The 15,813-nt window shown below is 36.5% G+C and overlaps 1 protein-coding gene across 2 annotated transcripts in view; it reads right to left on the reverse strand.

The window, feature by feature from the left end:
* The window catches only part of TAF4B (TATA-box binding protein associated factor 4b), a 128,684-nt gene that overhangs the window by 55,261 nt on the left and 57,610 nt on the right, over positions 1 to 15,813 (reverse strand). For both annotated transcript variants that reach the window (XM_081801467.1, XM_081801468.1), the window contains exons 10-11: positions 7,384 to 7,553; positions 2,922 to 3,052 (exon numbers count right to left, since the gene is read on the reverse strand). In XM_081801467.1, the coding sequence (XP_081657593.1) occupies positions 2,922 to 3,052; positions 7,384 to 7,553 (301 nt within the window). The remainder of the gene's footprint in view (positions 1 to 2,921; positions 3,053 to 7,383; positions 7,554 to 15,813) is intronic.

Below are 15,813 nucleotides of genomic sequence, written 5' to 3' on the forward strand. Positions count from 1 at the left end.
TTACTTCTGTTTAAAGAATAATAATAATGTAGCTACAAATTCAGACAGTGGCATTAACTGTATTAAGGAATGAGTGTGGGGAAAGGCAGGCTGGGGAAAATCAATCAGGATAGGCAGTGTATACAACAAAAGGTTAAGGAAGTGTTAGCTTTAAGCTAAGTTACTGAGGTTCCACGTGGGGTAGATATTATCCATTTTGTCTATGGCAACTAAATCCTTAGAACATATGCTATTGATATACAACAGAAGAACTCCATCTGAAAGCTGGAACACACAAGAGAGATTTGGAGGACACTCAGAACAGTAAACCCTACTTGGAAAAATTCTATTCCACACTAAACTGTACAGTTACATTTTATACAGAAACAGCCTATTGTAAATAAAAGTGCACTCATGTATCTCTGAAAATATATAATTGAGGTGGGAATAGGAGAGAATCCAGGTTTGAAAAATTTGCTAAGATGTTACAGTAAAAAGCCAAAAAGGAAGAAAATTTTCCCCACATCCCAATATTGAAGGAAAACTGATTATCAAGTCAAACTAGATTATTACAAATTTAGGATGTTAATTGTAATCCCCAAGATAACCACCAATAAAATATCTAAAAAAGTATACACAAAAGGAAATGAGAAGGGGATCAAAACAGTATATAACAACAAAAATCAATCCAAAAAGGCAGTAATAACGGAAACAAGGGACAAAAAAAAAAAGCTACAAAGCATACAGAAAATAGTGAAGTAGCACAAGTTCTTCCTTATCAGTAATCACTTTACATGTAAATGGAATAAACTACCCAATCAAAAGGTAGAGACTAAAAGAATGCATAAAGAACATGAGAGACTACAAGCTGTCTATAAGAGATTGAGTTTGGATGAAAGGACATGCATGAATAGACTCGAAGTGAAAGGATGGAAAAAAAATTTCATGCAAGTAATAACCAAAAAAAGCAGAGGTGGCTACACTAGTATCAGGTTAAATAAACTTTAAGTCAAAAATTGTTAAAAGAGATAAAGATAAACAAGGGGGGCCTGGGTGGCTCAGTCAGTTGAGTGTCTGACTCTTGATTTCCGCTCAGGTCATTATCTCGGTTGTGGGATAGAGCCCTGTGGTGGGCTCTGCACTAAGTGGGGAGTCTGCTTGAGATTGTTTCTCTCCCTCTCCCCTTCCTCTGTCTTGCCCCACTCCACTGTCACCCTCTCTCTCTCTCTCAGACAAATAAATCTTTTAAAAAAAGAGATAAACAGGACATGATATATTGACAAAAGAGTCAATTCATCAAGAAGATATACATAACAGACAACAGAGCCCCCAAATGTATGAAGCGAACACTGACAGAACTAAAAAGAGAAATATGGTTCTACAGTAACAGTTGAAGTCTTCAATACCTCCCTTTCAATAAGAAGAATACCTAGACAGAAGATCAAGAAGGAAATAGAAGACTTAACTTTAAAACCCAAATAGATCCACCAGACTTTTATGAACATTCCACCCAACATAGGAGAATACATGTTCTGCTCAAGTGCACATCGAACGTTCTCTAAGAGAGATCATATGTTAGGCCACAAAACAAGTCTACATAAATTTAAATTGATTGAATCACATAAAGAATCTCCTTTGCCCATATGGAATGAAGCTAGAAATCAACAATAAAAGAGAAACTGGAAATTTCACAAATATGTGGAAACTAAACATACTTTCAAACAACCAATGGGTCAAAGAAATCTCAAAGGAAATTAGAAACTACTTAGAAGTAAATGAAAACAAAAACACAATGTACCTAAACTTACAGAATGCAGCGAAAGCAGTGCTCAGAGGGAAATTTATAGCAGTAAATGTCTACATTAAAAAAGGAAGATCTCAAATCAGTAACCTGCTTTATACTTAAATGAACTAAAATAAAAAATGAAAGTGGGGTCATTCCTGCTGAACTTACAGAAATAAAAAGGTTTGTAAGACAACACTATAAACAATTGTATGCTAACAAAATAGGACCTAGAAGAAATGGACTAATTCTGAAAACACACAAAAAGAAATAACTGATACTGTTTTTTTTTCCCCACAGCCTTTTCTCCTGATGATCACTTATTTTTAAGTCAGTCTTGCAAATTCTCACAAAAATTTATACAAGTGAGGACCTCAGCAATTATAAAAAGTTCTTCCAAAGTTCTAAATAAAGCAGAAAGTACAGAAAATAGAATGATTCCTCCAGGGAACTTACCAGTGATGTGGTAGCTGCTATTTCTCTGAGTTCCTTTTAACTTATGGCTAGGACATTGTGACACTGACCATTCTCACAAACTCAAAACCTCATAAGGTTACCCACATACCACGTTGCACAAAATCTAGCTATCAACACTTCTTGGTATGGAGGAAAAGGTTATCTTTTTTATTTTTCATCTCTCATCCCAATAAATTCGCTCTCCACCAAAACCATAATACAAATAAATCAAGTGCTTTCATCTTGATGATGGCAAGTAATTTGGTTCCTACCACTAGAGACAAGACAGGCTATCGTTCCATTTAATTTGTTTAAAAAGCAGTGGCACCAGCATTCGCACTCAATACAATTATTTAACTTATTAAAAGGAACAACAGTGCTTACAGAGCACAGAGCACTGAAGATATATTCTCCTTGCCAATCAAAAGCTGTAGGAGATGTCTCAGGCAGAACAGATGCATATCCCAATCTACATTGACACAGAAGCTTCGGATACAATTTTAAACTCTATGTTAATTTTGTCATGTAAGCATATCTAAATCAGGCAAATTAGGAATTAAACTTTTGTCTACCAATATGAACTATGTCTCTCGACCATTTCCTTTAAACATATACTTAAAATATGAATCCATACCAAAATACTATCTTTAACATGACAAAGAGGAAAGAGAAGAATTTGTACTTCTTTAATGATTTTCTTTACCTTGTAAGTTGTCATTCGATGCTGAGCAATTGTAGTCAGTTTTTCTAGAAGGCCTCGTAATCGCTCCTGTGTTGCATGGGAGATCAAGTTCACAGCATCAGAGTTAAGTTCTGTAATGTCATGCTTTTTACCTGCAGAAGCAGAGAAAATCCATTACGTGTTTTAGTAGTGGCTGATAATTGAAATAATTAGCACAGCAGGTATTCTGTTCCCCCTGGAAGTCATACCCATTATGAATAAAGGTTTGGAGATTATGATTTTCCTGGTAAAGTCACAACTTCAAAGATCTTAGACATTACATTAATAAAACCTAGCCTGAAGCCTCAGAAAATATAGACATTGTTTCACTTAGCCCCTAGAATCATTCTCCTTGCAAGGTCATTTATAGGACAAAGTTAATAAGAACACAAATCAAGTCTAGTGTTCAGGGAGGAAAATGGTAACTGCAGAAATTAGTGCCATATTCTGTTAATTTTAGTAATTAAAAAAATAGAAAATTACATTTTGCTCTGTTTGACACCGTTAACAATTTATGACATTTATTTCAATGAATTCAGATTGTGGGTCTCTGTTACTGCCTTATCTACAAGACATACCTACACTTCTTTTGTCCATTACCAATCATGCTTCTTTTGCACTAACTCATGTTCTGATAAGTTGACCTGGTAATTAATTTACAAGCTGAAATGGGTTCAAAGCCTTATCATTTCACCCATCCATTTGAATATCTTCTCTTTCAATGTATCTCCTTCCATAAATAAACCAAACTTCTATTCTTCTTTTGGCTAACTAGGAAGAAAGATTCAGGAAAACAACTTGGACCACATACCCAAAGGCAGAAGCTCATTTATAAAAGACCTTATCAGTATTTACATAGTAATTCCTCAGCTCAGTGAAACCAACCTGTATCAAGAGAGACCTAAATCTAAAGATATAGCCAATTGTGTAGTCTAATTTAAATGAGCTTTTAATAGTGCTATTGTGTTTATTTTTAACAAACATAACAGTTTGCTTTTGTACTCTCATCTAAAACATACTCTTATATACTCACCAAATTATGAATCAGTATAGCAAAAATAAGCTTTAATTAAAAGCCAACAAATCTTAAATACATTCTTTGACATTATTCCATAATAAATGCTAAACTTCAAAGTGTAAGCTATAGGATGTGAGGGCTATCTGGCTGTGACATCTGTCACACCACTGATCACCAGGGTGGATTCAGTTGATCTGGCTGCCAAGGCGCAGTCCCCTTCCTCTCTCACTGTTCCTTGTGCATCCCTCTCAAAGCTACGTGCTCCCTTGAAAAGAATGATCTTCCTAGATAGAGAAAGGCCATTCTTTGGTCAGGGGTATGCAAGTAGCTGCATTCCCCTACTAGAACCTCCAAAGAAGCTCCCAAGGTCCAAAATGCAGGCTATAGTAAACCAGACAGGAAGAAGATATAAAATTATTTAGCTTCTCCTAAGTTAAACCTTCAAAATATAATTCATTACTGTCCAGCAAAACTGAATTCATCATCAATTTTAGATTCAAGCAAGGAAAAAACACTACAAAGTCAAATCTTCTCTACTAAAATTGTTAGCATACATAAATAGTGAAGGCCTTCTATATAAGGACATAATTTCAAAACCATCCAATGATTAAAATTATAACTAAACATAGGGAAGAGATAGGGGATGACCTGTCAGTTCATGCTTAAAGGAAAGAAAATGCACATTTAAAAATATGTAGTGTTTTGGAGAGAAACTTTGAAAATAATTTCATATGTATTTATAAAATAGTTTATCCTATGTAGGAAAAAAATCCATATTTTAAAAATATTAGAAATAAACAAGGGTAGGGATTTGCAAACAATTCCAGGGTTTAGTGATCAAATGTTCTAATATCTTCACTACACTGATAATAAAACATGACAAAGTTACCAAGTTAAAATACTGTAAGAAAAATTCCCACCCTTTTTTCTTTAGATTCTTTGAGAGAGAGGGGAGAGGGAATGGCAGAGGGAGAAGGAGAGAGAGAATCTGAAGCAGACTTCTTGCTGAGCGTGGAGCCCAACACGGGGCCTGATCCCATGACCCTGAGATCATGAACTGAGCCTAAATCAGGAGTCGGGTGCTTAACCGACTGCACCACCAAGGCGCCCCCCAAAATTCCCACTTTTAAACAAAACACTCTAAGTTGACAAAACTGATGAAAAAAATCTGGTTGGTGCTTTTAAGCTTGTTACGTGATTTTATAGAATGTCTGTGTAATTTAGTTTAGGTAATTAGGAAAAAAGGAAGAACACTGGCATGTTAACTCTCCTAACAGTATTCAAGTAGAAAAATCCCCCCAAAATTCTTTGGGTTGATTTATAATTTCTGTGATTAAGGAACAGTCCTGGTTCTGAGCTGTTCTGTAAAGATGGAACTTTACTATACATGGAAAACATTCCTAGAAATATATAACTACACTCACTCTATAGTTTTATTGTTTTTAAAAAAGCTTAGGTATTTCAGAAGTTGTTTTGTAATTTTCCATGATATTAAATGACAAGTTTGTGCTTAATTATTAAGAACTGAAAATACCAAATAGTTACTCCCAGAATTCTCCTTGAAAGCAGAGGTTGGCAAACTAAATTTGATCTCTTTTTGTATAAAGTCTGATGGGAATACAGTCTTGCCTATTTGTTTATGTATTCTCTATGGCTGCTCTTGCAATGTAATAGAGTTGAGCAGTAGTGACACAAACCACATAACCACAAAGTGGCAAATATTTACTATCTGGCCCTTTGCAGAAAAAAACTGCCCATCCCTGTCCTAAATGATCAAATTGTTCTTTCAATGCTAAAAACTTTCCTATCATATACTCAAAGTGTAAGTCAAGCTAGAAATAAAATTTGTCGGGTGGGGGGGGTGGGAACTGATAAAGCTAAGTATCTACTTCTTCTCTACCAAAGCTCTAGATAATTACAGGGTTACATGGAGTCAATACCAGTAAGCTTCCCAAGCCATCACAGGAAAGTATCATGCTTGTTCCAAAATTAAGGAACTGGCTCCTGTACAGTACACAATACATATGCAAAAAGAGACTGTAAGAGAGAGTAAGAAAAAGAGGGAAGGAAAAAGAAAAAGGAGTGAGGAGGGAGGTGGGGGGAAAAGTCAAACAAAACACAAGCAAACATTTTACCATCAGCTCTTCTGAACTGCCATCCTTTTGAACTGCTTATAAATTCTAGTTTTTCATAATAAAAGAAAGATAACAGAGGGGCTCCTGGGTGGCTCAGTCAGTTGAGTGTCTGACAACTGATTTTGTCTCAGGTCATGATCTCGAGCCCCACTGCTGGACTCAGGGCAGAGTCTGCTTGAGATTCTCTCTCTCCCTCTGTCCCCCTCCCCACTCACGCACTTGCACTCTCTCTCTAATAAATCTTAAAAAAAAACAAACAAAAAAACAGATACCCAAATTATGTTAGAAATGAAAAAAAATGGAATTTGTATATAGTAGGAGCTCAAACATTTCTTTATTATTTTGTGAACTAGATTTAAACTATGTAATAGTAATGTACTTTGTAGTCCTTAAAAATACTATGGGCGTAAATCAGAAATCAGAAACCTTCACATTTTTGTGTTAGGGCTTCAATATAAAATACAAAGATCCTTACTAAAGTATACTCAAAGGTCACTAGTATTAACCTCCCAAATTTGATATGGGCAATGAAGAAGGTACTCCAAGAAGTCCCAGGGTTAGGACACATGAAATGAGATAACTCACATGCAATAATCTCTCTCCAAACTGTCTTATTTTTCAGTCAGTGTGGGGAGAATGTAGTCTTTCATGTTTCTGCAAGTTTGGTATTAAACAACAAGAAAAAAGCTGTGTGGCTCCAGAACAAAACACATTCTCTTCCATTTCCTTCTACACACACTAGGCAGCCACCTAATAACTACTCAGTGGACCTAGGGAGAAACCTAGTATTTTAATTTAGTTCTTTTAGGGTAAAGACGAGTTTGAATTTCAGGGTTGAGAGAAGAAAAAAGGGACTTAGTCTCTATTTCTATGTTTCACAATACTTGGAATTTTCTAGATTTCATAAACATGAACTCGTAACGTATGCATGCATTTGTATACATATGTGCCTAGTCCAACCAAGAAAGGAACAGGACAGAAAAAAAAAACAGTACATCATATGTACAAATTCACGTAAAGTAAAAATATACACATATTTCTCCCACTAAGAAATAAAAGTAAAATATTAATTTCTATTATCTAAACCAGAAACCATAGGTTATGATTTAAGTTATGTTAATAGTTTTTAAAATGAAATACTTCTTTCTATAACACCCATGAAATCCTGATTATTTCCAGAGCCTTATTTAAGCCTGAGTTCCAGGAAAACCAACCCACACTGTCTCTTTTGATAACACTTTCCCTGGAACAGACAGTCCTCTTAGGTCAATAATCTTAAGTCTGCACTTACCAATGTCTAATATTCTCTTTTGCAGAGCTCCAATGAAAAGAAATGGTTCATCTTTACATGACTGAACAAGTGTGCCAACCAATTCAGAGTTTGTTGCTAAGATGCAGGCATTTTCTTCACTGAGGTTGACCCCTGCCATGGAAGTCACATCATTGATGTCATCTTCATCTCTAAGAGGAAAAAAAGATAGCTTTTTGGTGGTGGTGGTGGTGGTTGGTGATGTGTATATGAATGATTTAAGAGAGCAAAGAATTATAGATCTCTCCTTATAACTGAAGACATTATTTTAACTCAATTCATCCAAGCAAGAGAACTGAAGAATGGCTATCTTTCCCTGGAAGCCTTTAAAAATTAATTGGTGTGTCTAACCACTAGTGTACATTTAATATCAGAGAGATGAATCAGAAGCAACTCTGTCTTCTAGTGCCCATCTTTCCATCTTTCAGCTTAGTAAATGGATACACCAACAGGGACTTGGGGGTTAAACTAAGTTAACCACAAATGCCCTGCAATGAGAGACAAAGTAACAATAACAGACTTCTTTGTTTTTATCCAAGATGATTAAAAGCCCCTCAGATTTCCCCAGTGCACTCTACTGTTCCACTGAGGATCAGGAGAAATCCGCTGATCCTGAAGATCTATACCCACATAAAGACCCATAAGAAGAAGGTTTCTTGACTAGTTATTCTGAAACCAAATGGTTAAAACTAGTTTTGATCTTCTGCTTCAGACTTTTGGTGTGTTCCATCTGTACCAACTGAATTCATTAAACCACATCCTCGAGCAAATGGCTGCAAAGGGTCTACATATAAAATTACACACACACACACACACACGTTAACATGACATATATATATATATATATATATATATAAGAAACAAAACATGTTTGAGCTCCTTGCATTGCACCAGCAAAAATAAATAGTTGTTTTTATCTAACAGGATTGCTACATGGCTACAGTGCTAAGATTAGTATATATGTTTAAGGATCGAGAAGAAAAAGAGAAAAGAAATACAAAAATTCCCTCACAGCATCCTTATCACCATATGTAATAACAAACACATTACTGATCGTAACTCACCTAACCAATGCATAACATAATTTACACAAACATGATTACATAAAAAAAGATGTTGCTTCTCTTTATTGCATGGGCCAAATGGTATATCATGTGGTCTCACATCAATAGATTTAAATTATGGAACTCCCTGTGGTAATGCATTTGTGCAAGAGAAAAGGAAAGAAATTATAATTGTCAAGCACTCAAGAAATGAAGGCCTCTGGTGTTCCACTTTAAAAAGCAACACATTAGGGGTTAAGGGGAAAGAGCCCATCTTCAAACATAAGAGATTAAAAAAAAAAAAACTACATAAAAGAAAGAAAGAGCTAGACACAGCAGTTGAAAGTGAAGAGATAGAACAATGGTCTTATAATCTGAACAGCGGATTTAAAAGCCTAACATTAAAAGGTGTGTCTTTACAAAGAGAAGAAAAAATTTAAATTTAGTATCTCAAACCACTTAAATAAAACATGCAGTACAAAGAAAGTATACTGAAATGGTTGGACTCTACCTTATCAAATGTCACAGAGGTATTGTCAGAAGTATGGATGCTGAAAATGACTCTAAGAATCATTCTGCCACCTATGTAAATAAAGCATTTCCAGAAACATCTAAACATGTAAACATCTAAAGTGTAAGAATGGTAAAAACCATAAACCCAAAGATGGACCAAGACCCAAGTAAAAAAATAAAAGGTCTGAGTAAAAAATATTTTTTAAAAATCCATGTCTCATGGGAGCCTGGTGGGCTGAGTTGGTAGAGCATGTGACTCTTGATCTTGGGATCGTGAGTTGGAGCCCCATGTTGGGGGTAGAGATTACTTTAAAAAAACCAAACCAAAACAAAAACCCCACCGTGTGTCAAGAGAATGAAAAGACAAGCCACAGAGTAGGAGAAAATATTTGCAAAAGACATCAGATAAAGGATTGTTATCCAAAATATACAAAGAATTGTTAAAACTCAACAATAAGAAAACAAACAAACCAATTAAAGAACTGGCCAAAGTCCTAATAAAAAAGATGTACAGATGGCACATGAGGCATATGCTCCACATCCTTGTCATCAGAGAAATGCAAATTAAAATGAGATACCACTATACACCTAATAGAAAGGCCAAAATCCTAAACACTGACAACATCAAATGCTGATGAGGAGGATGTGGAGCAACAGGAACTCTCATTCACTGCTGGTAGCAATGCAAAATGGTACAGCCACTTTGGAAGACAATTTGGCAGTTTATTATAGAACTAAACATACTTTTACTGTACAACCCAGCAATCACATTCCCTGGTATTTACTCAAAGGAGTTGAAAATTTATGTCCACACAAAAACTTATACATGGATGTTTAGAGCAGCTTCAGAGATAATTGACAAAACTTGGAAACAGCCATAATGTCCTTCAGTAGCTAAGTATATATATAAACTGTGATACATCCAGATAACGGAGCATTATTAAGTGCTAAAAAGAAATGAGATGTCACACCATGAAAAGACACAGACAGGAACTTAAATGCAAATTATTAAGTGAAAAAAGCCAATCTGAAAAGGCTACATACTGTATGATTCCAACTACATGACATTCTGGAAAAGGCAAACTTTTGCCTTTTGGAGGCAGAGCACAGAGAATTTTTACAGCACTGAAACTACTCAGTATGATACTATAATGTTGGATACACATCATTATACATTTGGGTTGTTTTTTTTTTAAGATTTATTGATTTATTTGAGAGAGAGAGAGAGGAAGCAGGGGGAGGGGCAGAGGGAGAGGGAGAGGGGAAGCAGGTTCCCTGCTGAGTTTCCCCGCTGAGTGTGGAGCCGAATGCAGGGATCAATCTCATGACCCTAAGATCATGACCTGAGCTGAAACCAAGAGTTGGACGCTTAACTGACTAAGCCACCGAGGTACCCCTCACTATACATTTGTTAAAACCCATAAAATGTACTACACCGATAGCAAACTGTAAACTATGGGCTTTGAGGCTTAATGACTTGTCAGTGCAGGTTTGTCAACTGTAACAAATGGACCACTCTGGTAGGGGATGTTGATAATGAGGGAGGCTATGCATGTGAGGGATTAGGGGGAATTCTCTGTATCTTCCAATCAATTTTGCTGTGAACCTAACCTGCTTTATTTTTTTTTTAAAAAGATTTTATTATTTATTTGAGAGAGAGAGAGAACTAAGTGGGGCCAGGGGCAGAGGGAGAAGCAGGCTCCCGGCTGAACAGGGAGCCCAATGAGGGGCTGGATCCCAGGACCCTAGGATCACAACCTGAGCCGAAAGCAGATGCTTAACCGACTGAGCCACCCAGGCGCTCCGAACCTAACCTGCTTTAATAAACAAAACCTATCAAAAAAAAAAAAGTCAACTACATATCAGTGGAGAGCTAGTCACTACAAAACAGAAACCCAGTTACTTAACATCTTAAGGATTTCAATTTTTTTTTTTTAAGATTTTATTTATTTGCGAGAGAGAGAATGAGAGACAGAGAGCATGAGAGGGAGGAGGGTCAGAGGGAGAAGCAGACTCCCCGCTGAGCAGGGAGCCCGATGCGGGACTTGATCCCAGGACTCCGGGATCATGACCTGAGCCGAAGGCAGTTGCTTAACCAACTGAGCCACCCAGGCGCCCCAGGATTTCAATTTTTCCTTTAAAAAATGAGTAACTTAGGGATGCCTGGGTGGCTCAGTCATTAAGCGTCTGCCTTCTGCTCAGGTCATGATCCAGGGTCCTTTGATCGAGTCCCACATCAGGCTCCCTGCTCAGCGGGGAGCCTGCTTCTCCCTCTGCCTGTGCTCGCTTGCTCTCTCTCTGACAAATAAATAAATAAAATCTTAATTAAAAAAAAATTATAAAAAGAAATAAAAAATGAGTAACTTAGATCAGGTGCTTTCTAAAATCCCTCTCAGCCACTTAAAAGAATGAGGCAGCTCTCTTTGACCTGATACAGAACAACTGCCAAGATATACTGTGAAGTGGGAGAAAAAAAAAATGAGGTAAAGAGACTGCCCCTTGGAGAAAAAAAAGATACACACACACCCGAGCATAACATAGCTCTGGAAATATACATGAGGAATTCTCCTCTGGAGAGGGAAATAGGGAAGTGGAGATAAGAAAGACTTATTTTATAACCACAATATACTCTTTTCTACCTCTTGAATGTTGTACTATATACATGGATTACCAATCAAAATGATTAGTGATATTTATTTATTTTTTAATTTTTTAAAATGTTTTATTTATTTATTCATGAGAGTCAGAGAGAGAGAGAGGCAGAGGGAGAAGCAGGCTCCCCACCTAGCAGGGAGCCCGACACAGGACTCGATCCCAGGACCCTAGGATCATGACCTGAGCCCAAGGCAGACGCTTAACCATCTGAGCCACCCAGGCGCCCGGTTAGTGATATTTAAAAATAGTAAACAAATATTTAGGAAAAGAAAACTGAAAATAGAAAATATGATGAAGTTTAGACATAAAACCCCAATATTCCCTTAAAAAGAAAATCAGAATTATTTAACACAAAACATGGCCTTTACACACATGCACACAACACTGAATGTTTACAGTCTCAGATGTGTATCAGGTACACAGGCACCATAAACTGCAAACTGCTTCCACAGGAGGGTTCCTGCATAACCCCTGTTGAGATCTCACACACAGGCTGGAAAGACCAGTACCAAGCATACTTAGTACCAGTACTTAGCATAGTACTAGAATTGAACAGAATTCATCAATGAGGAGACAGTCCCAGGGTTTTAAGAATCTTCTTGCAGCCCTTCTCTGAAATAAGCAAGGAACTAAGTGCCCAATAAAACTGTTCTTGCCTGGCTTCCCTCCTCCTATTTGGCCCTAAGCTGAACACAGCTCCCTCTAGTACATCTGCCAGTTGCTATGGTTACAGAGGGCAGCAGGAATAGAGGAAGACCCCCACTGAGGGAAGAGGAAAAGGTGCCACAATAAACAGCACCCAAGCCATTTAAAACTTCCTCTAAGTAAGGAGGCAGACTGAAGGGAAAAAAAAGTCAACACAATGTAGTAGCAGCATTACCAATAAGGCTAAGATAGGTCAGGAGACAGTATCAAAGGCGTTGATGTTGAAGCATAGTTGTGAGAAGAAAATGAGAGTCCCCGAACTACATCTTCAAGTCTTCTGGTCTAATGCAGTGTCTTTTCATGAGGGTACTGTGCAAAATAATCAGTTTTGTTTTGTTTTAAAAAATATACAAAAAGGAAATTTATTTTTATTATTTTTAAAGATTTTATTTATTTGAGAGAGAGAGCACATAAGCAGGGAGAGCAGGAGAGGAAGAAGGAGGCTCACTACTAAGCAGGGAGCCCAATGCGGGACTTGATCTCAGTACCCTGGGATCATGACCTGAGCTGAAGGCAGATGGCAGACGCTTAATCAACTGAGCTACCCAGGTGCCCACAAAAAGGAAATTTAATAGTGCCTTGGTAGAAGCTTTCCAATTCAAGATTCTGTGAGATGTAATAAGTTACTGTGTAAAAATTAAAGAAGAATTACCCAATTATCATTAATGTCTTACATTCTGGCTTCTAAAATCAATCTAATTCCTTAGCTTTTGATAAAGCTGTCCACTGCTTGTGCCTGACTTCTTAAATCTCTTTCACTGTCTTAAGATCTGAACAGCCCCAGACTGATGATTCTTCTAAAGTAGAGGGAATCATATTATTTTCCTGTTCAAAAACCTGTCATGTTCCCAAAAACTTAACTTGATATTCAAGGTAATGACCTTAACTTAGCACTCTTCCCTCCCATTACTCACTATCACATAGTTCCTACTGATTCTGGCCTTGGTTCAGGCCATTCCCCACTTCCGGTTCTCATCTTCAAACTCCTGCTTTTATTGTCTTTCAGTTGTCAAAGCTTTAGCTATATCCCAGTCCTATTTCAAATGCCTAGTTTAGAAATGCTGGTTTAATTTGTTTTTATACTTTTGTTTTTATGTTTTTTTTACTTTGTTTTTATATTTTTAAAGCATTTGTCCAATTGCTACAACTTTTCAACTTCTGAGAGCAAGTTGTGTCTTCCATTTTAAACATCAGTGTGTTTCTCTTAAAAACCAAATAGACTTATTTTATTGATTATATTCAACAAATATATTAAATATAATAAAGATTATATTATCTTCATTGCCTATTATTCCTAGCAGAAATGATAATAGTTGAGGAATTTCCCTCTGTTCAGAACATGTGCTATTCATTTGTTACAATGTACTGAGAAGTAGAACAGTGGGTAAAACAGTGAGTCAAACTGCCTGTAGTGCAAGTCTGACTGCTTGTTATAATCTATGTGAAGTAAAGCAAATTAATCTTTCCAGACCTGCATTGTTAGTAAAATGGAGGCAATAGCAGTCCTTACATATTAGACTGAAGATTAAAGGAAGTAATTCATCCCACGGAAAAAGGAATTAGTCTAATATAGAAAGAGTTCCTACAAATAACTAAGGAAAAAAACCCATGATCCAATGGAAAAATGGAGAAAGCACATGAATTTTCCCGAAGAAAAAATTTAAAATGACTCAAATATAAGATGTTCTACTCTACTCATAAGAGAAATATAAGATATAATTTTTCACCTGTTAGACTGGCAAAAACTAAGTTCACCAGAACATGTGAAAATATGCTACCATAAGCTTGCTGCTCAGTGTAATTTGTAAATTTAACCTCCATGGAGAATCATTTGATATTCTGACAATTTAAAATAAATAAGCTCAGGGTACTTGTGTGGCTCAGTTGGTTAAGTGTCTGCCTTTGGCTCAGGTCATGAGGTCATGATCCCAGGGTCCTGGGATGGAGCTCCACATCAGCTTCCCTGCTCAGTGGGGAGAGTCTGCTTCTCCCTATCCCTCTGTGCTTACACACTCTCTCTCTCAAGTAAATAAAATCTTAAAAATAAATAAATAAAAGCAAGACTTCTTTATAAATAAATAAATAAATAAATAAGCTCTTCTTTCTAGAAATTATGTGAAATGATAGCCACTGTGGCTTTGCTTTCCTAGTACAAAACACTGGAAATATCCTAAATATCCACCATTATATAACTTTGTTAAAAATTTCCAATCACAATGATTATACACTGATATAGAACAATCTCCAAGATTTATTACTACTAAGTTGTAAAAAACAAAATGTAAAACATTATGTATTGCATACTACCATCTGTATTGAGAAGATTACGTCTAGAAAGACACACAAGAAATTGCTAACAGTGGTTGGCTCCAGAATGGAAACGTGGGTAGCAGAGAGAAAAAGAAGCAAGGGAGAACCTTATTTTTCCACTGTATATCTTTTCTTCCTTTCAAATATTGTACAAAATGTATATATTATCTCACTGAATAAATAAATAGTTTAGAAAGCATAAACAAAAAATTTTATTTTAAGAAGATTAAGGGCTTCCCGGGGCACCTGGGTGGCTCAGTTGTTAAGCGTCTGCCTTTGGCTCAGGTCATGATCCCAGGGTCCTGGGATCGAGCCCCGCGTCGGGCTCCCTGCTTGGCGGGGAGCCTGCTTCTCCCTCCCCCACCCCCCCTGCTTGTGTTCCCTCTCTCGCTGTGTCTCTCTGTCAAATAAATAAATAAAAATCTTTAATAAAAAAAAAAGATTCTCTCTCTCCCTCTGCCCCTCCCTCTGCTCTCTCTCTCTCTCAAAATAAATAAAATCTTAAAAAAAAAAAAAAGATTAAGGGCTTCCCTTAGATTACTAATCCCTGGTAAAATAACTTTGCCTTCAATACTCTTCTGGTAAACCCTTAGGTATAACCTCTCTACCACAGCCGGCACATAAACTCATGCAACACCCTGTTTATTCCTCCTTCCATGCCTTTGTGAAGTTATTTTTCTCATGGGAAATTCTCTTTTTCTTTCCTCTTCTGACTCAATGTAGCATAACATACTGCAGGATTTCCCAAACTTTAGTGATTTTAAGAACCATCTGGGACGCAAACAATGAATCATGGAACACTACATCAAAAACTAATGATGTAATGTATGGTGATTAACATAACATAATAAAAAAAAAGTATAAAAAAATTTATCTTGCAGACCTGAAAAAATATATATATATAAATTAGATCTTGTAAGTTTTACCTGACTTTGGTCATTATTATATTTCTAATTTACAGAATGAGGGTTAGTATAAAGTAAGTGTTCAATAAATATTTGTTGGATAAATAAACATTGTTCTATTGCCTAAAAAAAAAAAAAAGAACCACCTGGGAGTATATTTAAAATACATGTCTCACAATCAAATACACACCTGCACAGTACCCACGATTTGCACTTAGTGGCTCTAGGCTGAAGACCACAAACCTGGAATTTTTTTTTTTTTTTAATTTTATTATGTTATG

This window comes from Leptonychotes weddellii, chromosome 13 (genome assembly GCF_054177405.1).
Source record: "Leptonychotes weddellii isolate Sample4059 chromosome 13, ASM5417740v2, whole genome shotgun sequence".
Lineage (NCBI taxonomy): Eukaryota > Metazoa > Chordata > Mammalia > Carnivora > Phocidae > Leptonychotes > Leptonychotes weddellii.